The 26,562-nt window shown below is 44.2% G+C and overlaps 1 protein-coding gene across 3 annotated transcripts in view; it reads left to right on the top strand.

Annotated features, from left to right (window-relative positions):
* Window positions 1-5,226: 5,226 nt before the first annotated feature.
* Window positions 5,227-26,562, top strand: part of FBXO25 (F-box protein 25) — a 34,430-nt gene continuing 13,094 nt past the window's right edge. For all 3 annotated transcript variants that reach the window (XM_069851593.1, XM_069851594.1, XM_069851595.1), the window contains exons 1-7: window positions 5,227-5,247; window positions 8,660-8,803; window positions 14,468-14,577; window positions 16,572-16,621; window positions 19,257-19,349; window positions 25,212-25,305; window positions 26,015-26,199. In XM_069851593.1, coding sequence (XP_069707694.1) covers window positions 8,667-8,803; window positions 14,468-14,577; window positions 16,572-16,621; window positions 19,257-19,349; window positions 25,212-25,305; window positions 26,015-26,199 — 669 coding nt within the window. In that variant the 5' untranslated portion in view covers window positions 5,227-5,247; window positions 8,660-8,666. The remainder of the gene's footprint in view (window positions 5,248-8,659; window positions 8,804-14,467; window positions 14,578-16,571; window positions 16,622-19,256; window positions 19,350-25,211; window positions 25,306-26,014; window positions 26,200-26,562) is intronic.

Raw genomic sequence — 26,562 nt, 5'->3', positions numbered from 1 at the left:
AAAAATCCACATTGTTGCAGCTCCCTCTAATGTATAATTAATACAAATACTCTGAAGCCAGCAGGTGAAATAGTATAATAGCTGGAGCAGCAGTGAATTCAGGGAAGAGAACTGTCATGGAAAACCCAATTACTTTTGTACCTCGGCTATTAATGTCTTTATTAAATTTGCAGCACAAGTAAAGAAGTGTGACTGCCCAAGCTGGGAAGGCAAACTTGTCCTTGTCCTTATAGAACCTATACCATAAGAGAGAAAGAAAGAATAAGAAACACATCACTTCCTCTGGTTCCTCCTTCCACATTGCATCCTTCCTAAGGTGTGAGGTATTCCCCCAGGGTACCATCCACCAGATGGGCTTGATAAGCCTCTATCAGCTTGATCCAGTGGGAGGTGTCCCTGCCCATTGCAGGAGGGTTGGAACTGGATGACCTTTAAGGTCCCTTCCAACTGAACTGTTCTATAATTCTATGATTCTATGACAATTAAGGGAGTGTTTTAGTGCCACCAAGTCCTCTGGTAAATACCAGGCTACGACATCATGTTTTCTGAACTGCATCACTTTTGGATTAGATGTTTAGCTCACGATGCTCAAATCCCATCTGCCCTAAAAGATCATCTTCATCTGAGCTGTGAGGTAACTGTGTACCTGTTGTACACCCACATGCCTTAAGTCAAGAGTTGGAGAGAAAATATAGTAAGAACCTAGAGACCAATACTGACTGACAACCTTTTCCAGTGGAAGGCTGGGAAACTCTGGTGTGACAACCAGGCAGCAGACAGCATCTCCTACAGCCTTTTACCACGCACAGACAGAACCTTTACCATGGCTGTATTGGTGTCAGGACTACAGAGTCTTGAAACAGACTCAGGTATCGCTTTTTTTCCTCTCCTCAGGAAAAGAGATGAATCCTAACTCTAAGAAAGTGATTTAATTATTAAAAGTAATGTGCTGGAGCACCTCCCTTAGGAGGACAGGCTGAGAGAGTTGGGCTTGTTCAGTAAGGAGAAGAGAAGGCTCTGAGAAGACCTTATAGTGACCTGCCAGTACCTGAAAGGGACCACCAAGAAAGCTGGAGAGGGACTGTTCATAAAGGCTTGTAGTGATAGGATGAGGGGAAATGGGAATAACTGGAGAAGGGCAGATTTAGACTAGAAATAAGGAAGAATTTCTTCACGATGAGAGTGGTGAGGCACTGGAACGGGTTGCCCAGGGAAGCTGTGGCTGCCCCATCCCTGGAGGTGTTCAGGGTCAGGTTGGATGGGGCTTGGGCACCTGATCCAGTGGGAGGTGTCCCTGCCCATGGCAGGGGGGTTGGAACTGGATGATCTTTGAGGTCCCTTCCAACCCAAACTAATCTATGATTCTATGTTAAGTCACAGATCAAAAGGAACTACTCATGTGGCTTTTTCAAGCCCAAAGACAGAAAAGAAACCCTCCTAAGACATCTGAGCCCATGCTGATTCTTAATATAACAGTTATTTTATAAAAGCATGATCTCAGGTTTCACATGGGAAAGAACTGCAGAAGGATTAGGGAAAGCTTCCAGGAAGGGACCAGTCGCAGCAATTGCAGTATTGTCAACCCCAGGCATTCAAAAATTTAAAGGTCAACTCCATGTTCTACAGCATAAAACATTTAAGACCAATCATATTGTTTATAATCACGACATTTTAATATTAGCAACTTGACTTTCTCTTTTTCTATCCTTCTCCACATTCATACAGGGGAAAATTACTTATTTTACGTGAAAACTGAGATGTTTGTCTAATCATATATTCATGGCAACGCTTTAAGGAATGAGGAGCTCCATGAGCTTGGTTTCCTATGGACTTGGTTCCTGTTTCTCCCAAATCCTTCTTCTACGAAAAGCCATCCAAAGAAGATGGTCCCAGTCCAGGGAGGATGAATGCAGGACTGCAGTGGGACACGGCATCAACTGACCCACACTCACCAGCCACTCCTGGACACCAGAATTCCTCCTGCTGTCTTCAAGGAGCCCTGAACTGGTGTCTTCCTCCAATCACTTGCTTTCATACAACCTATGGTAACTTGAGTGCCTCTGAAACAACCACTTCTGCTTCAAATCCTGCTGAACCCAGTTAGTGGGGTTGAGAACTAAAGAGAAGGATGGGCAGACAACTGGATCTGCTCTTCCCCAAGGGCCCTGCCAAGGCTAGAATGCTCCCTGGCCAGCTGCACGACCACATAGTTGGACTCGATGATCTCAAAGGTCTTTTCCGACCTAGTGATTCCATGGTACTGGCATGCAGCCCATGGATTCCTGCCTTTACGTTAAGAAAAGCCAGACTGTACCCTAGGCTGCATCAAAAGACGTGTGACCAGTAGGTTGATGGACGTGATTCTGCCTCATGAGATCCCACCGGGAGTCCTGCGTTCAGTTCTGGAGTCCTCAGCACGGGAAGGACATGGGTCTGTTAGAGCAGGTCCAGAGGAAGGGCACAAAGACGATCACTGGGCTGGAGCACCTCCCCTGTGAGGTCAAGCTGAGAGAGTTGGGCTTGTTTAGACTAGAGAAAGCTCCAAGGAGACCTTAGAGCAGCTTCCAGCACTGAAAGGGGCTACAGGAAAGCTGGGGAGGGGCTCTTCATCAAGAGTACAGTGATAGGACGAGAGGTAATGGTTATAAAGTGAAAGAGGGGAGATGCAGATGAGATTTAGGAAGAAATGTTTTAGTGTGAGGGTGATGAGGCCCTAGCACAAGTTGCCCAGGGATTTAACAGACGGTGTATGAGGTGTTCATGGATCTGGTTTACTAGTGAACAGGTACGGCTGGACTCGATGACTTCAAAGGTCTTTTCCAACCAAGCAGTTCTATGATTCTATTATCTTTAAGGTTCCTTCCAACTCAAACCACTCTGTGATTCTATGAAATTCCAGGGCTTCAGGCCTGAAGGACTGGGATGGGAACTGGGATGGGAACTGGGATCAGGACTGGCACCAGGACTGGGATGGGGATCTGGATCAAGACCAGGATGAAAACTGGGATGGGGACCAAGATGAGGACCAGGATCAGGATGGCGACTGCAACCAGAACCAGGATGCAGAATGGGATGGGGACCGGGGTTGGGATCAGGATGGGGAATGGGATGGGTACTGGGCTGGGATTGCGACTGGGAATGGATACAGGGATTGGAATGGGGACTGGGATGGGGACCAGGATGGTGACCGGGAGGGGGTTTAGGATTGGGATCGGGATCAGGAAGGGGACCAGGATGGGGACTAGGATGGGGACCTGAATGGGGGCTGGGACTGGGACAAGGATGCAGGCTGGGATGGGGTTCTGGGTCAGGATGGGAAGTGGGACTGAGATGGGGACCAGGACGGGATTCTGGATGAGGACCGGGATGGGGTTCCAGACCAGGATGGGGACCAGGATGGAGACCAGGATCAGGATAGATATCGGGATGAGGACCAGGATCAGAATGAGGACTGCAACCAGGACCAGGATGTGGAATGGGATGGGGACCGGGATCATGATGGGGAATGGGATGGGTACTGGGACCGTGACTGGGACTGGATACTGGGATTGGAATGGGGACTGGGATGGGGACCAGGATGGGGACTGGGAGGGGGTTTAGGATCGGGATCGGGACCAGGAAGGGGACTGTGATGGGGACCAGGATGGGGACTGGGATGGGGAACAGAATGGGGCCTGGGACTGGGATGTGGTTCCGGATCAGGATGGGTACTGGGACCGGGATTGGGACTGGATACTGGGATTGGAATGGGGACTGGGATGGGGACCAGGATGCTGACTGCGAGGGGGTTTACAACTGGGATGGGGACCAGGATGGGGACCGGGATGGGGACTGGGATGGGGTTTAGGATTGGGATCGGGACTGGGAAGCGGACCAGGATGCTGACTGGGAGGGGGTTTGCGATTGGGATGGGGACCAGGATGGGGACCAGGATGGGGACCGGGATGGGGACCGGGAGGGGGTTTATGATTGGGATGAGGAGCAGGATGGGGACCAGGATGGGGACTGGGATGGGGACTGGGATGGGGACCGGGATGGGGACCAGGATGGGGACCGGGATGGGGACCGAGATGGGGTTTATGATTGGGATGAGGAGCAGGATGGGGACCAGGATGGGGACTGGGATGGGGACCGGGATGCTGACCGGGAGGGGGTTTACGATTGGGATGGGGAGCAGGATGGGGACCGGGATGGGGACCGGGATGGGGTTTAGGATTGGGATCGGGACTGGGAAGCGGACCAGGATGCTGACTGGGAGGGGGTTTGCGATTGGGATGGGGACCAGGATGGGGACCAGGATGGGGACCGGGATGGGGACCGGGAGGGGGTTTATGATTGGGATGAGGAGCAGGATGGGGACCAGGATGGGGACTGGGATGGGGACTGGGATGGGGACCGGGATGGGGACCAGGATGGGGACCGGGATGGGGACCGAGATGGGGTTTATGATTGGGATGAGGAGCAGGATGGGGACCAGGATGGGGACTGGGATGGGGACCGGGATGCTGACCGGGAGGGGGTTTACGATTGGGATGGGGAGCAGGATGGGGAGCAGGATGGGGACCGGGATGGGGACTGGGATGGGGACCAGGATGCTGACCAGGAGGGGGTTTATGACTGGGATGAGGAGCAGGATGGGGACCAGGATGGGGACTGGGATGGGGACCGGGATGCTGACCGGGAGGGAGTTTACGATTGGGATGGGGACCAGGATGGGGACCAGGATGGGGACCGGGAGGGGATTTAGGATTGGGATCGGGACCGGGAAGCGGACCAGGATGCTGACCGGGAGGGGGTTTACGATTGGGATGGGGACTAGGATGGGGACCAGGATGGGGACCAGGACTGGGACCAGGACGCAGCCTGGGATGGGGTCACGCACCGGGACGGGCACTGAGGCTGGGATGGGGACCGGGATGGGGCTCCAGATCGGGACGGGGCTGGGGCCGTGTCAGTGTCCCGCCCCCGCCCACCAAAACACCGACACGTGCGCCCCCCCCGCCCCATTAGCGCGCCCGGCGCGCGCTTGCCGTGACGTCACCGCCCCTCTCCGCCAATGGGAAAGCTCCCTGCCGGGTAGCAACAAGCGCGGCGGGCGGCGGCCAATCAGCGTGGAGGGGGCGTGGCCAGCGCCGGGCTCCCCCTTCACCTCCAGCCAATCAGCGCGCTGGGGGGGCGGGGCCAGGGCGGCCCCCTCTCGACTTCCGGCAACAAGCGGCGCGGGCCCGGGCGGCGCCGCGGAGGGAGGTGAGAGGGGCGGGCGGGGGTCGGTGCACGAGTGAGGCGCGGAGGGGCCGCTGGGGCCGTGAATGTGGGGCCGGGGCTGAGGCGGATCCCTCCTGGTGCCGAGCGGCGGTGGCCTGGGGAGCTGGGAGATCGCCCACCACTCGGAGCTTAACGAGGGCAAGTGGCGGGGGTGGCACCTGGGGCAAAGCAGCCCTGGGTGTCTAACAGAAGGAGGGGATGGAGCTGTTGGAGCGGCTCCAGAGGAGGCTACAAAGATGATGAGAGGGCTGGAGAACCTCCCACGTGAGGCTGAGAGAGTTGGGGTTGTTCAGCCTGGAGAAGAGAAGGCTTCGAGGAGACCTTAGAGTGACCTTCCAGTGCCTGAAGGGGTACAAGAAAGCTGGGGAGGGACTGTTCATGAAGGCTTGTGGTGACAGGACGAGGGGCAGTGGGTATAAACTGGAGAGGGGCAGATTTAGACTAGACATAAGGAGGAATTTCTTCACCATGAGAGTGATGAGGCCCTGGCCCAGGTTGCCCAGGGAAGCTGTGGCTGCCCCATCCCTGGGGCTGTTCAAGGCCAGGTTGGATGGGGCTTGGGCAGCCTGATCCAGTGGGAGATGTCCCTGTCCATGGCAGAAGGGGTGGAACTGGATGACCTTCAAGGTCCCTTCCAACCCTAACTATTTTATGATTCTATGTCTGTGCAGACTGGGGAGCGAGAGGCTGGAGAGCACCCCTGAGCAAAGGGATCTGGGGTTGTCCATGAGCCAAAAAGTGCACCCTGGCAACCAAGAGGGCAACCATGTCCTCAGGTGCATCCAGCACAGCATCGCCAGCCAGGCGAGGGAGGGGATTGTCCTGCTCCCATCTTGAGTGCTGGGTGTGGTCTTGGGATCTACAGTATAAAAAGGATATCGAGCTACTGGAGAGTGTCCAGAGGAGACCATAAAGTTGGTGAAGGGTCTAGAGGGGAAGTCATATGAGAAGCAGCTGAATTCACTTGGTCTGTTCAGTCTGGAGAAGAGGAAACTGAGGGGGGATCTCATAGCAGTTCCTTGCTTTCTCACAAGGGAAGGAGGAGCAGGCGCTGAGCTTTTTTCTCTGTTGACCAATAATAGTACCCGAGGGTCTGGCAGGAAGATGCACTAGGGAAGGGTTAGGTTGGACATTAGGAAAAGGTTCTTCCCCCGGAGGGTGGTGGAGCACTGGAACAGCTCCCCAGGGAAGCAGTCACGGCACCAAGCCTGACAGTATTCCAGAAGCCTTTGGACAATGCCCTCAGACACCCAGTGTTAATGTTGGGGTTGTCCTGCGCAGGGACGGGGGTTGGACTCGATCATCCTTGTGGGTCCCTTCCAACTCTGGTGATTCTGTGGCTTTTGGACTTGGTTATAGGGATGCATGGGGTGGAGTAGTCTGGGACAAGGTGTCGGGGTCAGGATGGGTAGCCGTGGCTGTGGGTGTCTGGAACGTGCTTGGAGGAGTGGGGTGTTGGCATATAAATAGGCTATGTGAGGATGGGAGAATTGGGGGGTGCAGTTCTGGGGCAGCAGTGAGCTGAAGGGAAGAAGCCTGAGCTGGAAGCTCAGCTGGGAGGAGGAGGAGGAGGATTTGTGCCTTCTGGGACCCAAGAACTGCATAGCCTGGGTGCACTAAAATTCTTGTATAGGGGAATAACAGTCAGAATAGGGGTGGGCAAGAGAAAAGCTGAATAGTCGATGAACCATAGTCTTGCGGAAGTTTGAGACTTGATTGGAGATAGTCATTTGATATGAAAAAAACATAGGGCGGGCTGAAGTCGGCAAACAGGCTCTGACCTCTGAGTCACAGAGACTGGCTGTGCTGGCACCTGGAGGAAGGTAGTGTAGAAGTCACCTGCCTGTAGCGAGCGTGTAAAGGAGCAGTTTCTACTGAAAGGTGAGCTGCCAAAGAGATATTGTTAGCGAGCTAAAGAAAGAGACAGGTGTGCTTTTGAATTGTTATGGAATGGGAGAACATCGCCTGTTCCCATCATCTTGGCAACAGACTTGCTAGTGAATAGGAATGGTTTGGGTCATAATGCTACGTTCTTAAGCGTAATAATATATAGACAGAAGAGATCTTATCCTGTGAAGTGGCAGAGCAGGTTGACTTGCTGCAATTCTGAATGTCTTTGCAATGACGTTTGCTCATGTGAAGTGTTACCTGCCTGATGGGAAGCAGAACTCCCTTGCAAGTGCAGGGACTGCTGGAGAAGTTACTATAATCTCAAGCTGTAGGAAGCTGTCCACAGCCCTCCTCTTCTGTACTTCCTTCTCGTGGTTCTTTCTTCAGTCCTTTTTTCCCCGCTCTCCTGAGTAAGAGGTGTATGATGCAAAGTGAAGAACTCTTGTTCTTGCTTGTTTTTAGGAAAAAGTTAAATGCAATCAATGTCTTGTCTTAAACCCTTCTTAGTTAATGACCACATTCCTTTCCCAGTCCTCGTTTTGCTTTTACGAATCCTGTCCTACTGTATTTTTCCCAAAATCTGACTCTAGGGAGCTCGTCTTTTGTTGTGGTGAAAGTTTTAATGAGCTGCTTACTGCATACTATGTAAAGTATGCAAGAACTTTTGAAAGCAAGCTCTGATCTGGAAGCCATAGGGATGCAGTAGTTCAGTGCTGTTCTGGGAAGCAAAGTTTGAGTGGAGGCAGAGCAAAAGTTTGAAAATTTATACCTGTCCAGGGAGCCATACTCCACGATCACATCTCATATGAGAGATGCATAGAAGAGGTGTTTGATACACTGCAGCTTCTTCAAATTTGGTCACATGTGAACAACTATCAAATCTCTGATCCTGCAGAAAGTGAGAAGCAATGGGATGTAGTTGTGGTTTTTTTCTAGTTACATATGTGCTGTTACAAAAAATACTCCTGCATTTCTAACTCCATGGGCTACAACTCTTGAGCATGGGTACAAGCCGTTTTGTGTATTTGCTACTGCACCACTCTTAGCTGGTGCAAGAGTGAAACTGTCTTGGACTAAGAATATGTGGAGCAATGTTCATTTTTGGGGGGGGAGGCCCATCAAATTCTTTAACGAGCATTTATTCATCAGGTCTCAAAATCAGTAATCTATTTAATCGTGACAGGGTAGATTACACAAGGATACAATTTTGCTTGTTTTGATATCAGCTCTTTCCTTGATTACCACAATTATTTTCCTTGTTCTCTAAAGAACTGGGAAACCTATTTTGATCTAATAAATAATGAAAGAGAAGAAGATTGAGGCTACAGAATCAAAAATGTACTTACACCACTGAATCTGTTTCTTAGAAGGTAGTTCTACAGAGAACTTTCTTCACGGTAATCATTATCTTTTTTAAGGTTAAAGAGAGAAGTGAAATAATAAGTTTTTCAACTGCAACTTTTAGTAATAAATAATACACAATCAATCTTCTTTCTGCTTATAGAGAAACCATGCCATTTTTGGGCCAAGACTGGAGATCCCCTGGATGGAGATGGGTTAAAACAGAAGATGGATGGAAACGATGCGAATCCTTCAGTCCTGCACTTGAGGATGGGAATAATCAGCTGAATGATATCAGTCACACTGTGTAAGTTCAAAAATGTGATTCTGTGTGAAGTAATAGCAGGTTGCAAGGCAAAGATTAACTTCATTTCCATTCAGATGGCAAGTGTTTGTGCTGGATTATGTCATCTGCAGATGCTAGAAGTATACAAACACCACCATGTGTTTGGTTTAGTTAGGCAGACAGGAGATGTCTTTTGTCACTAATGGCTTTGTGAGTTGCCTCTTTTAGGCAGATGCTATCTTTTGTTGTATATCTTTTAAAAACTAAAAGGCCTTACACTCCCCTATTCAAACAAAAACCATGTCAAATAGCATTTGAAGATGAAAGTAATACTTTTCAACATGCCTGATGCATTTGCAGTTTGTTGCCTGGATATGGGTGAAGACTTTCTGCTGATTGAGCGTTGGATTAGGACAGTTTATGGCAGTCATAGCACACCTTTGCTCCAAGTAGACAATTACTGGTAGTTTTATGATAACACTCTAACACCATATATGGCTGTATGGGCTCCTGTAGAGCAGGTGAGTAAGATATTAGTTAAATAAAGTAATACTTGTGGCAGATGCACACAGACTGGTGTGATAAAAATAACTTTGTCCAAACAAATTTCTGCTTGGTTTCTCCACAAGGAAGTAATTCTCAGGGTTAGCATTCTTTGTCAGAAATTCCAGCATAACGTGTTCACAATGAGGAAAGGGAACATTCAGTGTTCTGTTAGTCCAGCAAACGATAAAGTAACTGCTCTGATTTAGAGGGAATTTATGGGTGAGCTACGACTTGCTGTACTCCTAAGCCTGTGGCTTCAAAATTTATGAAATAAACCTCAAGAGTTATCAAGCAGGGACAAATTATTATTATTATTGACTTGCTGTTTTTTCCATGCCTTCTTTCTTTTTGTGTTCTTCTGTCACTGATAATGTTTGGGTTTCTTTTTCCACACAGTCTGGCCGCTGTGGGTACAAAAGATTCTGCTTGTCTGGAAGAGTGTTCAGTAAGACTCCAACAGAAAAGTTGCCTTAAATACCTTTGGGGAAAAAAATCTTTTTGTCTCTCTCTGTCTTTAATAATATAGTTGTCAAGTGAAAAGAAAGCTAATTTTGATAGCTATTTGCACAGTTACTAAATAATTATATCTTGTAGGTTGCTTTAATGAATGTTGTTTGGCAAGTATGACATAATTGCCTTTGTGAATATCATTAAAGACTTTTGCTCTTCTGATTCTAATTACATATGTATCTTTTCTCCAGAGAGCAAGTTGAGTTATTTTTGTTGCTGATTTAAGGCAAAAAACAATTCTGGTATTTTTGCTTAGTCTTGAAGGAATTTAGTATTGCACTTCGCTGGAGTCATCTTTCTAGAAACAGATTTAAATCAGCTGGTTTTGAGAAGATACAAGTATTAAAATTCAGGACAAAAAAGATTCATTAGTTTGAAGGGACTAGCCATGAAATGCTCTGAGGGAGAGAAGTTTTCATTAAATCTGAGCTTTTTCATGATCTGGATTTCTTAGGCTAGCTTGCCAGTTCATCAGAATCCCAAACGGGGTGACTAGTCTAATCTACATCAGGTGCCCTCATCTCTAGCGTTTCCCCAGTTCCTCATCTTCTCCTTGCACGTCTATATAGCAAAACCAAACCACAGCATATTCTGTAGCTCTTTGTTACTTCTGCTTCTGTCTGTTTAGTTCAAAATCTATATTGTCTGAACTTAGACTACAGAATTCAAGTTGGCACCTCTTGGCAAAGTGGGACTACTTGGGAGTAATTTCACTACACCTTGAACTCTGGAGCTATGACTGCAACTTGACCTTTGGATCTATAAGTTTACCTTTGCTGCTTAACAGCAATTAATGTTGTAGACCAATTTAGGTTGAAATGTACCTCTGGAAGTCAGTCATAACACATGCTTAAAGCACAGCCAACCAAGTTGGGTTATTCAGGGCCTTGCCCAGTTGAGCTTTGTGCATTTCCAAGTATGGAAATTCTTCGCTGGGCTCCTGTTCTAAGTCCCATTACCATCACTGTGATATTTTCATTTGTTCTTCCCCTCAGTGTAATAAGAATTTCTTATCATAGACTGTGTCAGTTACCAGCTGACTTGTTACTGCCCACCTCCTTACAGTCTAGCTCCATCTTCTTTATACTCTTAACATTTGATGTTGGCAGTGGTCAGATTTCCCTCCACCACTACCTCTTAACAATGAACAAGCTTAGTTCTCTTCTGCAGTCCCTGTCACGTCTGTAACTCCCCACTGGACTTAGTGGGATCCATACTGGGGCCAGGGCTGTTTAGTATCTTCATCAATGATATAGACAGTGAGGTTGAGGGCACCACCAGCCACTCTTTCTTGTAGGCCCCCTTCAGGTACTGGAAGGCCACTATAAGGTCTCCCTGCAGCCTTCTCTTCTCCAGGCTGAACAACCTCAATTCTGTCAACCTGTCCTCGTAGCAGAGGTGCTCCAGCTCTCAGATCATCTTCATGGCCTCATTCCAACAGTTCCATATCTTTATGTTCACGATTCCAGAATTGGACACAGGACTCCAGGTGTGGTCTCACAAGAGTGGAGTAGAGGGGAAGAATCCCCTCCCTCACCCTGCTGGCCACACTTCTTCTGATGCAGCCCAGGACACAGTTGGCCTTCTGGGCTGCAAGCATGCAGTGATGACTCATGTTGAGCTTCTCATGAATCAGAACCCCTAGGTCCTTCTCTGCAGAGCTGCTCTCAATCACATCATCATCATCTCCCATCCTGTATTGAAAACACAGATTGCCCCAGCTCATGTGTAGGATTTTGCACTTGGTCTTGTTGAACCTCATGAGGTTCACCCAGGCTCACTTCTTTGGTTTGTTCAGGTCCCTCTGGATGACATTCTGTCGTTCTGGTGCAAGAAGTGCCCCACTCAGCTTGGTGTCATCTGCAAACGTGCTGAGGGTGCCCTCGATGTCTTTGTCTATGTCATTGATGGAGATATTAAATAGCACCAGTCCCAGTACAGATCCCTGGGGGACACCCCTTGTCACAGATCTCCATCGGGACATTCGGCTGTTGACCACTAACCACTTTTCTGCAGAACTGTTTCATATCCAGTCTGTACTGAACTTGGGGTTCTTATGTTCCACATGCAGGGCTTTGTGTTAAAGCGCAGCAGTGTGTTTTGTCTTACTGGCTGGTTCTGTGTCACATCTTAAGTTATTTGGAAGCAAGCATCTGTGTACACTGAGTTGACAGCACGGCTCAAGATATCTGTTAACATGATGTTGAACTGAGTAAGAATGAGACTTGATAAAATGCTTCTTCCCTTATGGGAGAAGCATATAGTAAGCAATACATATTTATTCATCTCTTATAAGCTGCCCTATTATTAGGGATTACAAGGTATCCCGCTCTGACTATCCTAACAGGGTTTGATTTATTCTCACCCTTTAAATAAAATCATTTTTCTCCAAAATATTCTGTAGAAATACAGATAGTACTTGAGCATTACATTTCCAGAGAGCAGTTAGGGCAGTTTTCCTTTAAAAAGAAACAAAGTCAAGCCACATAGCTGACTGAAATAATTTTTACCATCACTTGTATTCTCTTTTGTGAGGGAATGTGTGGATGGAGTTACTTGTCAAACTGTCTTTTATCAGTTACAAATACTTTTTCTTCAGAAATGAATAAGATCTACTCACAAATGGATTCAGAAATAAACCTTCAAGGCATGTAAATAACCTTCATAAATTGAAGAATAATATGTTGTTATTAAAAAAATGGAACTTTTTCCCTTATTCAGGTAGTCATCCAGTGCCTTAGTGAATCCAGTTGAAGAATTAGTTCACAAGAATGGACCTTGTGATAACCATCCCCAAACAAACATAATCATTTGTGCAGGAGTAATTTGGAGTCATGTTTGAATAGTTGCAATTTGAATTAGTTCCATTTTTGGAAACTGAGATGGAAAAAATGAGACCCTCAGTTCTGTAGCTTTTTCTTATTTGGATAAGTAATAATCTCTAAGTCAAGAGTGCCTTGTATTCAAGGTAGACAGCAGCTGGAAAGGTGGTTGCAGCACGTTTAAGTGCCTGTTTAGGCCCCGTCAGTTGCCAGTTCCTCTTCTCCAAACTCTTTTGCTGTTTGAATACATATATATAACAATGTTGCATAGAATACTGTAGTTGAGTCTTTATTCTGTGCTCTAAAAATGGTAAGACATGAACTAATGCTCTCACCTCAGATTAAGCTCTGTCTGAATGCAGAAATGTGTTAGCTTTGCCAGGATTTAAACCTAAGACGAAAACAATTTTCCATTTCTGAGTCTTCTCAACTTTTGTATCTTTGGGCTGAGCTAGCATTTACTAATTAGAGCAATTATAAAACCGTAGCTTTTTTAAAGTGTTGTTTAGTCATCTGCTTTAACAGGTGATTCAAGCCTGCAAATTTCAATTTTATAATATACAATATTAACATAATTTGATTTCTGCAACTTAATGCCCAAATACAGATATTTTTTTTTAGCAAACTGGTGTCCTTCAGTTTTAAGATGTCCAGCTGTTGCTGCTGCAATTTGATGGTCAAACTGACATTAATTGATTCATCTAGTAAATTCAGATTAAAAAATAGTAATGAATGGGGAGGGCCTTGTATACAACTTTCTTATCAAAGAATAATAATAGGGAAATAAAACGGTCATGCAGTTAAGATTCACTACCACGTATCCTTAGCTATTCTGCATCTCCGTGCAGTGTGCAAGGCCATGGCCTTCGTGTAAAGTATTTTCCTTCTCTGTGCTAGCAAAACGAATACTGATTCTTATCCGTGTTGCTAATACTTAAAATTATCTGCAAAAATGAAAAGCAAAACATCATGAAACTCTCTAGACTTCCTGCAGCATAGGCAGTTTTTTAATTGATATGAATTTTAAAAGGTTAGTTTATCCAACAGAGCTCTTTTAAGTTACTTTTGATAAATGATATATATTCAAACTATATGTGTATATATATATACACACTATATATGTAAATTATTCAGTGTAGTCCACAGTGTTAGGTTGCTGTCAGTTATTTAACTGTCAGAAGTGACATAAGCATAGTTGATTCTCTCTGAAAGAAAGAGGGGGAGACCACGTGGGTCTTGATGCCTTACAAATCATTGGTAAGACAGTATTTTGACACCTGTATTATATACTGTGTTGTGATTCAGGCATTTATTAAAAGAAAGGCTTTCTTTGCCCTGAAGTTAACGGCAGGGAGAGAGATGTCTTTCTTTGCTGGCTTTCTGCCTCCGTGAGGCTGTGCAGTAATTCTGTGCTGACTCTTAGCCTCTGTGCACAGTTGGTCGAGGCTTGTTCTCTTCCAAATCATGAATATTTGTACCCTGGAGGTTTGCAGGCAGACAGTTGTCCAGCTACTGCTGTCTCCTCGATAGTCCTTCCTAAATGTCAGTAATGACTTACAAGATATTTAGTAGGAAGATAGTTTTGTATATTTAGTCACTTTGACATAAAATTCAACCCCACTAGGAAGAAGAGAGCAAGACGGCTTCTTTCCTAAGGTATGTGTTGCTACAGGCCATCAAGTAGAGCAACATCATTAAAAATTATTATTTTTTTTTCAAGCTGGCAGACTTTAATGCAAAGAGTTATAAGCCCTATGCATCTTAAATATTTAATCAGTGCTATTCTAATTAGATGTGTTTATTTCAGCATCTTAACTGGTGATGATGAAGATGAAGAACTCTACAGTACTGAAGATTGTGAATTTGCAGCCAAGAAAAGGAAAAAAGATCATTGTAGGAATAACACAGATTCTCAACGTAAGGCTGGGATTTTTTTCTCTTTACTTCAAAAGACACTTGTAGGTTCAGCAAGATTTCGTAATAGCCATTCATTTATATTCATCTATATATTCATTTATATACATCTGAGCCATGTTTACTTCTGTATTGGCAATAAATTCTAGTGTCAGAAGTGATACAACTTAATTGAACGGCATCATTGATCATCTGTCGTGTGTTTTTCAAAGATCCAAAGGTAATTAATTTAAGAATAATTCCAGAACTATAAATGCTTTCAGATAAATACTGTTTTTTTTTTTTTGTTGTCTAGCTTTAGAGTAAATTCTTCTGGATGCCTGTGGAAGCTTCTGGTTATGAAAGCAGCTGTTCTCGTTTTGCTTAATTCAAATTCTTAATTCATGGCCTCAAGCTGCTCCAGGGCAGGTTCGGATTGGACATAAGGAAAAATTTCTTCACTGTAAGGGTTCCCGGGCACTGGCAGAGGCTGCGCAGGGAGGTGATTGAGTCCCCACTCCTGGAGGTGTTTAAAAGATGGGCAGATGAGGTGCTTAGGAATATGATTTAGTAGTGGAGCAGTACGGTTGGACTCAATCTCAAAGGTCTTTTCTAGCCTAATGATTCTATGGTTAGTGATGCAGCTCTATAACCAATTCATAAATAAATGTTTTGTCATAATACCTATAGTTTTTGGCGAAGACTTTCAGTATTGAATTTCTTGAAGAAAAAGGTCCTTTTTTAATAATTTGAATATCAAAGCTTTTTTTAATCAGGTCTCAGTTTTAAAAGAGACTTTAGACAGCAAATATGCGTATGACAGCAAGTGAACTTGTTCAAGTAGAGTAGGTAAAAAAAAGATAAGTGATAAGCAACTTTTTGGTGGTTCTAGTGCTTTAATGTTGAAATGATGTCTTATTAGTATATTTCCAAAATTGTGACAGAGATGGTTTTGTAGAAAGTTGCGAGGTTCCCCAGCATAAAGCATCCAGGAGGCTGAGGGGAGACCTTATCACTATCTACAACTGCCTGAAAGGAGGTTGTTGTGAGGTGGGTGTAGGTCTCTTCTCCTAAGCGATAGGATGAGGGAATGACCTCAAGTTTTGCCAGGAGAAGTACAGCTTGGACATCAGGAAAGATTTCTTCACTTAAAGGGTTCTCAGGCACTGGCAGAGGCTGCACAGGGAGGTGGTGGGAGTCCCCATCCTTGCAGGTTTTTAGAAGAGGGGAGATGAGGTGCTCAGGGATATGATTTAGTAATGGACAGGTGTGGTTGGACTCGGTGATCTCAAGGGTGTTTTTCAACCCATCAACTGATATGATTCTGTGTCAGAAGATTCAACTGGCTGTATCAGAAAACCAGGTTGGAAGGGACCTCAAGGATCATCTGGTCCAGTCTTCCTTGGCAAAACCAATAAGATATAATACATGTATGTCTTGCATATATGCAATATGTATTATGTATATAAGAGCATATTTTCATTTGACAATGTACCAGAGTTCTGAAAGCTGAAGGTCTGCCTAATTGCCTTTGTTAAGTCTTGTGTAGTTGACTTCCCTGCAGCATTCTGCAAGTAGTTGGACCAAGTGAACGCAGAGCAGGCACCTTTAAAGAAGATACAAGAGGGGTAGAGCATTCAGGAGTGAGAATGTTGCTCATTTCTGCAGGTTCCTGTGCTGCGTGCTAAGAAGCCTGTCGGGTTACAAAAAACTTGGGAGTTTTGTAGAAGTTGTTGATATACAGTTGTCAAAAGTTGTGCTGTGTCTGCCAATTGTGTGCCAACTCTTGTGATAGATTTGTAAAATTATTTAACTTTTTCTTTGTTGTTTTGAAGTACAGAACTTCTGAAAATTCGTAGTCATCCTTTTCATTCATTTATAGATTTCCTTCATTAAAACTGTTCTCTCCTATTTTATGAAACATTTCGCTGAAGTTGGTCTGTTTTGTTCAGTTTTCTTCTAGAAGGCGTTACCTAAAGTGGAAGCCTAAAAATGTTTATATTTTTATTTTATTTTAGGTTTTTATCGCGAAAAGTGGATTTATGTTCATAAAGAAAGCACCAAGGAAGTAAGTTCTGCATTGTGTGGGTTGATTCCTGCAATCTTTATGCTCTTTAGTTAGCAAATAGTATATTAAAACAGTGCACTGCTGTGTGGTCTTAGGGGTTATATTCAACTCTCTCTTCATTGGCAACACTGCACCTGATAAGGCAAAGGGAGCCAGCAAAGTGACTCTTACATGGGTCATTGCGACAGAGAAAGCATCTGGATCTTGTGGAATACAGAAGTCCTCTTTCCAAAGTCTGGAACTGAAGATTTACTTACTTGTATTCAATTTACATCAGGATTCCAAACTACCAAGTAGCCGCCTGCAAGCTGTTAAATTTGAAGTAGCAGAATGAAAAAGTAGCAAGGAGTTGAACCAAAAAAATAAAAATCTCATAGCAGAAATATAATTTAATCTCAAACGTAATTTACAGAGGCTTCAGTTTTCCTTACAGGTTGTAGTCTTACCTGATTTTCAAATCACCAAGTCTTGCGACTTGGGAACTTAGTTCGTACAATCATAGAATGGTTTGGATTGGAAGGGACCTCAAAGCCCATCCAGTTCCAACCCCATGCCGTGGGCAGGGACACGTCCCACTAGTTCAGGCTGCTCAAAATCCCATCCAACCTGGTCTTGAGCACTTCTGGGGAGGGGACATCCAAAACTTCCCTGGGCAGTCTGTGCCAGTGCCTCACCACTTTCATGGTGAAGAATCTATTCCCAATGTCTAATCTAAATATTCGCCCCCAGCCCCCCCGCTCCAATTTAAAGCCATTCCTGCTTGTCCTATCACTCCAAGTCCCTCCTCAGCTTTCCTGTAGCCCCTCAGGTACTAGTAGGCTGTCGGAAGGTCTTCCCAGTGTCTTCTCCAGGCTGAACAACCCCAACTCCCTCAGCCTGTCCTCACAGTGGAGGTGCTCCAGCCCTTTGATCATCTTCATAGCCCTCCTCTGGACCTGCTCCAACAACTCCATCTCCTTCTTACATTGAGGATTCCAGAACTGGCCACAGGACTCCAGGTGGGGTCTCACTAGAGTGGAACAGAGGGGCAGAATCACCTCCCTTGACCTGGTGGCCACACTTTTGAAGCAGCCCTGAGCAAAATTGGCCTTCAGGGCTATGAGTGCACATTGCCAGCTTATGTCAAGCTTCTTGTCAATCAGCACCCAAGCCTTTCTCAGCAGGGCTGCTCTCAATCACATTGTCCCCCGTGTTTATATCCAAATTGGATACTGAATTCCAGGGCAAAATAACGAAAGTAGGAAAGTCTTGGTAGGAACCATACAAAACATGCTGTAGGAGAGCACTGAAAATAAAAAAAACAAACCAGAAGAAGTGCAGGTATGTAGCTGAAATGAAGATGGTGATGCTCTTTGGATAATTTTATCGTGATGATACATGACGAAAGGTAGAGCTGAAGCTTCACAGAGATGCGCTTCCTGCTGCTCAGGGGAGTTCTCTTGCTACTGTATTTAAGCATGGCCTTTCGATACTTGTTCATCTAGAGAACAGCCACAAGTATTTGAATTTCAACAGAAGTTTTGTTTTCTGCAAGTATTAATTCACTGCTCTTAGCCACCCAGGTTGTACATTGTGAAGTGCACTGCACACTTGGATCCAAGCAGTGTTAAGCAAGCAGTGTGATCCTGAATTTAGTCATTAACTGATAGGCAGTAATTACCACCACCCTGCAGTGAAGAGTTAGCTGTCTTCTGTCACACTGTGGTACGTCCAGGGTAAGCTTTCATTGGGTTGCAAAAAGGAACATTAAATTGTACTCGTTAATTTAATTTTACGTTAAATTTTACATTAAGTTGTACTCTTCTCACTATCGCATAATTCACCAAGGAAGTCTGTCTAGGAACGAACTTCAAATAATGATTTATCCCCACCTTCCCAGGCTGATAAGCCTTAGAGCACACTGCTCTGCAAGTATCTCTTTCACCAGTTGTAGGGGTTTTCTAGCCTCGTTATATCTGCTCCAAGGCTTCTGTGTGGCTTTGCGGCTCTAAATTTAGCCAGCTTACATGATTTCATGTCACTTCAGGCTACCACTATCACCTTAAGTGGTTCCACAACAACCTCTGAAACTTCCATTTTCACCTTGACGCCTGTGCAGAAGCGCCAAAAGAAAACGGAATTTCTCTTGGTACCCAAGAAAAATCATTCCAGGACCCAGAAAAGAAATCCTGTGTGTTAACACCATTTGTTTTTACAATCCCAGGAGCAAGCAGCTGTATTCTTGCCATCGAATCAAACATTAACTCAGTTAACACTTATGGTTCTAAGCTCAGACTGCTGTACGAATAAGCTCTAACTTGTGCCGAGGCGCATGGGGAGCACGATAGCCGTGAGAGAATAGCATTGTGGTCCTGCAATAGTGGAGTAGATTTTCCAGGGCACTCGGAGACCAATGTTTATGATTTGCATAATTAGTATGATTTTAAAGACTTTGCATATGTACCTATTAGGTCCAGATATCATATCTAGTTTCGTTTGTTCTGTACGAAATTAAGGCATCAGTCCCCATGCATTATATAATATTTGCAGGGAGTACGAGGCACGTCTAGGCCTCACTTGCATGGTAGATTGCTTTTCTGAATATTTTCCTCAATTTTATCTTTGTTCCTTTCCTGTGTTTACTCTTTTTCCTCAGAGACATGGCTATTGCACTTTGGGAGAAGCTTTCAACCGCTTAGACTTTTCAAGTGCCATTCAGGACATCAGAAGGTTCAATTATGTGGTCAAAGTAAGTTCTTTATTTTACATGAATATTTCAAAAATGCATTTGCTGATGTGTGAAGCAAGAAATAATTTTGCACTGAACAGCTGATGATTTGTAACTGTACGAATAACCTCTTCATATGTAACTTATACTTCATGAAGCAGCTTTAAACCGAGTAGTTTTTCTTTGGGGAAAACGTGTTCTATTGCTCTGTGAAAGCCTACGGTTTGAGGAGGGTGGTGGGGGCCAGTCTGCTGTGTATTTACTGGAAAACACTGATGGTAGTTTCAGTTGTTCATCAGTCTGGGTAGGTAACTCTCTTTAAAGGCAAAATAATTGCTATACAACCAAAACCAGCAACATGTACTACATCTTAAATACACTTTAATGTCATAGAATGGTTTGGGTTGGAAGGGAGTTTCAAGTCCATCCAGTTCCACCCCCTGCCATGGGCAGGGACACCTCCCACTGGATCAGACTGCCCAAGGCCCATCCAACCTGGCCTTGAACACCTCCAGGGATGGGGCAGCCACAGCTTCCCTGGGCAACCTGAGACAAGGCCTCCCCACCCTTTTCGTGAAGAATTTCTTCCTAATGTCTAATCTAAATCTTCCCATTTCCAGTTTAAAGTCATTCCCCTTCATCCTATTACTCAATACCTTTGTAAACAGTCCCTCCCCTGCTTTCCTGGAGCCCTTCAGGTACTGAAAGCTGCTGTAAGGTGTCCTCAGAGCCTTCTCTTCTCTGGGCTGAACAACCCCAACTCTCTCAGTCTGTCCTCATAGCAGAGGTGCTCCAGCCCCCTGATCATCTTCATAGCCCTCCTCTGGACTCACTCCAACAGTTCCATGTCCTTCTTACACTGGGGATTCAAGAACCAGACACAGGACTCCAGGTGGGCTCTCATGAGAGTGGAGTAGAGGGGAAGAATGGCCCCCCTCGCCCTGCTGGCCACGCTTCTTTTGATGCAGCCCAGGATACAGTTCTAGACAAATATTTGATGTGTAAATATTTCTGCAGCTTCTTAAGTCCCATGATTCATTGCATTTTTTTTTTTTTAATCTAGATCAAGGTATATGCATTTATCTTTGCTAACATCCCTTAAAACTTAACACTGCAGCTTTTTCTATCTTCCTTTTCTTATTTTTTGTCTTCCAGAAATGAGTTTTATTGCAAGTTGTCGTTTAAAAATAACGTAGTTACATGAAGTTTATATAAACAGTTATGATATACTAATCTCATTAATCATTGTAAAGCCCCTTTCTCACTATGTTAGCTTCTCTGAGTGAGGTCTAGCCTTAAGTTTAGAATTAAGCGCATGGAACGTGTAAGGTTTGGACAACAGTGCTATCTGCCTGTTTTCCAAAATGATGTAACTTATGCTTTTGGGAGCCTCTTAATGTCATGCCTTAATTTCCTCAATGCCTAACCAGCTGCCCACTTGGAAATACCTGTTGTGGGAGATACTGGCCTTTCTCTAGCCCTAGATTTGATTGTCCTCTAACTTGATGTAGTAAAGAGCTTGTCCCAACTTCTAGAGGGTCTCGAAAGGTGAGACATACCAGGGCTAGAGTTCAGTGGTGGGGCTGTTCACAAATAATGTAGTGGTTGGAATGTATCCAGAGCTTGAAAAGACACAAATCAAAACTAAATAAACATACCAGGAGAACTCCCTTACCACTAGGTCATGGGGTGTTTGGAGAGAAAACACGTTCTACCCATCTTTGTGAGGCTGAAACAGTGTATTACACTTACAGAAAAACAAGAGATGTGAGACCAAAGGAAACAAAGCAAAAAGGATTTGCTTTAAGGCTATTGGTTGGGGTATTTGCCTGGTTTGTTCCCATCGTGGATTTATTTGGTATCTGTATGCACTGTGGTTCGCAACGTGGTTTTAAGTGCTGTTTTGGGATCAGAGGCAAGAACCTTTATCGTTCCCAAGACTTTTTCAGCCTATAACAGTAGGAAGAAAAAAAAAAAGATAAATCGTATTATAAATGAGGTCAGCCTTGGGTGCCTCATTTGAATGGTGAATGGGTAGAATGAATCCAGAAGGAGAATTTTACAGGTTCTTTTGGCGCTGCAGCGCGTAAGTCAGGTTGCTCAAAGTAGTTGATGGGAACAAAGTGCAAAATCTAGCATGGGCATGTTGACCACTTTCTATTCTGTTCACCAAAAAAAAAATATAAAATGGCTACTTCAGTTACCCAGGCTTAAGATTGCTGAGGAAAGAGCAGAAAATGCAGAAACTTGGCTTTGTGATCCAAACTGTAATAGAGTACAATAGTCCCTAAGAAATTAGGGTGCCTTAGAATGCAGGCAGACTTCAAAAATCCTTTTAATATTTTATATTTATTTGAAATTATTAAACTTTTGGAGTTGTAAAACAATTCCAAAATCTTCATTATATCCTTGTATGAGTTTTGTTAAGGTGATGGAGGCAAACTGATTTCTGTCATGGGGCACAGCAACTGGACATCTAGGACTTTAAAAGTTACTGAGCTGCTAATAAGCATGATGGCTGTGAATGACAGCTGCTGCTTGTTCTGCAGCTGTAGAACTTGTTGACTTAAACATTTGTGGAGTTGTAGCTAATAAATTAAAACATCTGTGTTGATGTCAGTAATATGTGAAGTTGCAACAGACTTTTAAGAAGCTCAGCATGAGCCGGCAGTGTGCGGTCGCAGCTCAAAAGGCCAGCGATGTCCTGGGCTGCATCAAAAACAGCGTGGCCAGCAGGGTGAGGGAGGGGATTCTGCCCCTGTGTTCTTGTCTTGTGAGACCTCATCTGGAGTCCTGTGTCCAGTTCTGGAATCCTCAGCATAAGAAGGATATGGAGCTGTTGGAACGGGTCCAGAGGAGGCTACAAGGATGATCTGAGGACTGGAGCACCTCTCATACGAGGACAGGCTGAGAGAGTTGTTGTTCAGCCTGTAGAAGAGAAAGCTCCGAGGAGATCTTACAGCAACCTTTAGGTACTTGAAGGGACTCCAGGAAAGCTGGGGAGGGACTGTTCACAAAGGCTTGTAGTGATAGGACTAGGGGCAATGGGTATAAACTGGAGAGGGGCTGATTTAGACTAGACATAAGGAGGAATTTCTTCACTATGAGAGGCCCTGGCCCAGGTTGCCCAGGGAAGCTGTGGCTGCCCCATCCCTGGAGGTGTTCAAGGCCAGGTTGGATGGGGCTTTGAGCAGCCTGATCCAGTGGGAGATGTCCCTGTCCATGACAGGGGGCTGGAATTAGATGATCTTTAAGGTCCCTTCCAACCCAAACTATTCTATGATTCTGTGTTTGATCTGCTGTTTCAGATTTTAAGCCAATCTGCAACTGAGACCCAGTGTAAGAAGCAGGTCATCCCATTCCCATCTGCTTTATGCAAATTCTGATTTGCTTCCCTGAAGTTTCTAATCAGAGATGGTAGAGTCTCCATCCCTAGAGGAATTTAAAAGACTGGAAGATGAGGTGCTCAGGGATCTGGTTTAATAGTGGACAGGTACAGTTGGACTCAATGATCTCAAAGGTCTTTTCCAGCCAAACAATTCTATGATGATCCATTTTGCTTCTCAGATTAAAAATCAAATCAAAGAAACAAATTCCACCTGACTGATTTTAATGGAGATTTCATTTATCGTTTAAAGTTTATGTAGATGTCTGCCCGACCCTTTTAGGGTAAGCAGTGTGAGAAAGAGGTAGGATCAGCTGTTTCCCTCTGCTTGTTTGTGCTGTAGGATAGTGATGGTTTCTTAGCTGTGAAATGTTTGATATATTGAATTTGGTATGGATGGTCTTTTTTATGAATGTTTCCATTTGAATAAACAGTTGATGTGTTCGAAGTTGTCTCCAGTGGACCACACAAGCCATGGCTGTGCATGTATCAATAAGGCTGAACCTTGTACTCGTGCACCTGCTAAACTTGTCTTAATCTTTGCATATTAACAGCGATTGAAATTGGAATCTTCCTTAAAATCAGCCAGGTGGAATTTGTTTCTTTGATTTGATTTTTAGCCTGAGTGACATTACTGAATTCTTTGAAATTAATTAAGAGACATGCACATGCTTGCTTGAACTGGCAAACTGCCAGAGACCTCAAGGTGTTCTCCAATGTATTAATCAAACTAAAAGGCTTTGAAAATGCCAAGAAAGAGGGCCTAATATCTGGTCTCAAGAACTGTATAAATTGATTGCTTGTATTTAAATACATCAGGAGAATTTTTTCCTCCTTTCATAGCACATAATGTTTTGTCAGGGATCATGCAGAGAAGCCAGAAGGAATGTTATTAAATCGGGGAGAGAACAGGTGTATTCTCTCTTCCTGCAAAGGAAAATTAATGTTGAGTGTAGTGTCAAATCAATGTTTTTAGAAATGAAGACACAAAATCATTTTTGGCAGGTTTGGTCTTTGTTCACCCTCTGTGCCACCTGTTGATGCTGTCGTACAAAGCCGAGCTCAGCAGGTTCATGTTCAGAGCGCTCTGTGGGGGATCATAGACCCATGGAATGGGTTGGGTTGGAAGGGATCTTAAAGATCAACCAGTTCCAACCCCCCTGTCATGGACAGGGACACCTCCCACTGGATCAGGCTGCTCAAGCCCCACACAACCTGGCCTTGAGCACCTCCAGGGATGGGGCAGCCGCAGCTTCCCTGGGCAACCTGGGCCAGTGCCTCCCCACCCTCATAATGAAGAATTTCTTCTTAATGTTCAATCTGAAGTCTTCCCCCCTCCAGTTTAAACCCATTTCCCCTTGTCCTATCACTCCATGCTCTTGTAAAAAGTCCCTCCCCAGCTTTCCTGTACCTCCTTCAGACTCAAGAGAAAAGCGTGGATAGTTAGGAGATCCTTAATATCTATACAGTCAAGGGAAAGTTACTAATGCAGAATGTACATTGCTCATTATTACGTTCCTGTAGTTTCTTCTACCAGGGACCTGAATGTAGGAGTAAGACAGAGGTTTGGTTTTCCCCCCCCAGTTAGGTAAAATATGACATTTCCCCACTATAAGCAGCAAGTAGTACACAGAATGACCTGAGCTGGAAGAGACCTGCATGGATCATTGAGTCCAACTCCAGTCCCTACACAGGACAACCCCAATATCCACGCTGTCTGTCTGTGTTTGTGTTCCAAATGTTTCTGGAATGTTGTCAGGCTTGGCACCGCAACTGCTTCCCTGGGGAGCTGTTCCAGTGCTCCAGCACCCTCTGGGGGGAGAACCTTTTCCTAATGTCCAACCTAACCCTCCCCTGGCACATCTTCCTGCCAGTCCCTCCGCTCCTATCACTGGACACCAGGGAGAAGAGCTTAGTGCCCGCTCCTCCTCCCCTTGAGAGGAAGCAGTGAGCTGTGGGATCCCCGCTCAGTCTCCTTCAGACTGAACATACCAAGTGACTTCAGCCACTTAAGACTTGGTACACTTAAGTCCATGGCATCTGGCTTTGACCAGTATGATAGTTTCACTCCGAAATGCTAAGTTTGGCAGTTGGTATCAATTCAGTGTGATGATCCCAGCCACCAAATCTGTCAGGGAGCTCAGGACTCAGCCACATCAAAGACCACGTTTCTGTTTTTGAGCCCCCAAAACAGACTCCCTCCATTGTTTCATTACTTTTAAAGATCATACATCATATGCACCATCACAGAGATAAATGCTAGGATTTGTACAGTATTTTGACCGTGTGCATTTCTTCACGAGTTATCCGTGGGATGCCAGAGGGAATATCTAAGTGTTTCTGCATTTGTCTTGTTTCATTTTCTGAACTCAGTCATTATGTTTTCACAAAATACAGTTGCAGTGCTCTAAGCTGTAGTAGGTAAATGTGTAAAAGTGAGTGCTAGAAACCATCCTTTACATCTATCGTTTGTCTTGAGTTTTAATTCTTTGTCCTAGCTTTTGCAGTTAATTGCAAAATCCCAGTTAACTTCACTGAGTGGTGCAGCACAGAAGAACTACTTTAGCATTTTGGACAAAATTGTACAGAAGGGTAAGATCTAAGGTTTTGTAATCTGCTTGTTCAGATTTAATTACTGTGACTAAGCTATCAGTTGATTTTTTTGTTGTCATTAACTTTATTCCTGTTTTTACATTGCAAGATGAAGCAATAGCATATTTAATTAATGAAAGGTTTTATACTCCCCATCCAATAATTTTGATAAGTTGCTTTCTCTTGATTATTAAATTGTATCTGTTGAAACATGACAATTAGATTCTTTTCAGAAGCTTTTGGTTTACTGTTAAATGATACTCTTCATGAAATATGAAGGCTTTTAGATTAGTAACATGTTTATTTTTCAATTTGCATGATGTACTGGGATTTAAAGTACGTAACTTTTTTTCTTTATTGCTTATTTTTAAAAAAGCTATTACTTAATGTTGAAAAAAATTCTGGTAACCACACTAAATGGAGATGTAATGCTGTCAGCTTTGAACTGATGAAATCAGATTTATAACTAGTAGCTCAGTATTAAGTTTATTAGATTCATAGCATGAAATGTTACATCAAATTTGCCTGTTAATTGTTGACCTTGCACTTATGGAACAGCATTACTGGATGTCATAGTGGGAATTAAGGCAGCTATTTGCTCACAAACAGTTGACTTGTAATTAGTTCATCTAAAGAAGTGTTGATTAGCTTGAACTGACTATATTAGCTTGGTTAAGTTAGTTAATTTTTGGTTTGTTTTATTTTCCAGTCATGGAAGATCAATATAACCCACGATTAATCAAAGATCTTCTCCAGGATCTGAGTTCTACTCTCTGTATACTGATCAGGGGAGTAGGAAAATCTGTGTTGGTAGGGAACATCAATATTTGGATTTGCCGATTAGAAACCGTCCTTCTGTGGCAGCAACAACTACAAAACCTTCAGATGAACAAGGTACATTATTAAATCATGCTAAAAAAGTAATTGGTGGAAGTATATTGAACATAGGTTTATGATTTGTAGGTGGACGAAGTTTCAAATACATCTTAAACAGTTTTACTTGTTTTCTTTGTCTTTGAAGTAATACGAAATTAATGAAATGGAATCAAGTTAATTTCCTAATGGTTTAATACCTCCCTTGTAATGTGGGCTGCTGCTTTCAAAACGTTTATCTCTAGATTGTGAGATGGAGATGGAAAAATAGTAATTTTTGGTTTTAAAGCAAATGTTCTATTCTTGAGGAAATGCAAATCTAAACAGGATCAAGAAAACAGAGATAAAATGTTCAAGTAGCCATTTATTCATTAGCATAGTTCC

Source organism: Phaenicophaeus curvirostris, chromosome 2 (assembly GCF_032191515.1).
Source record: "Phaenicophaeus curvirostris isolate KB17595 chromosome 2, BPBGC_Pcur_1.0, whole genome shotgun sequence".
In the NCBI taxonomy this organism is placed as follows: Eukaryota; Metazoa; Chordata; class Aves; order Cuculiformes; family Cuculidae; genus Phaenicophaeus; species Phaenicophaeus curvirostris.
The sequence above is the reverse complement of the archived record's forward strand: the minus strand, read 5'-3'. Positions and strand labels throughout refer to the sequence as shown.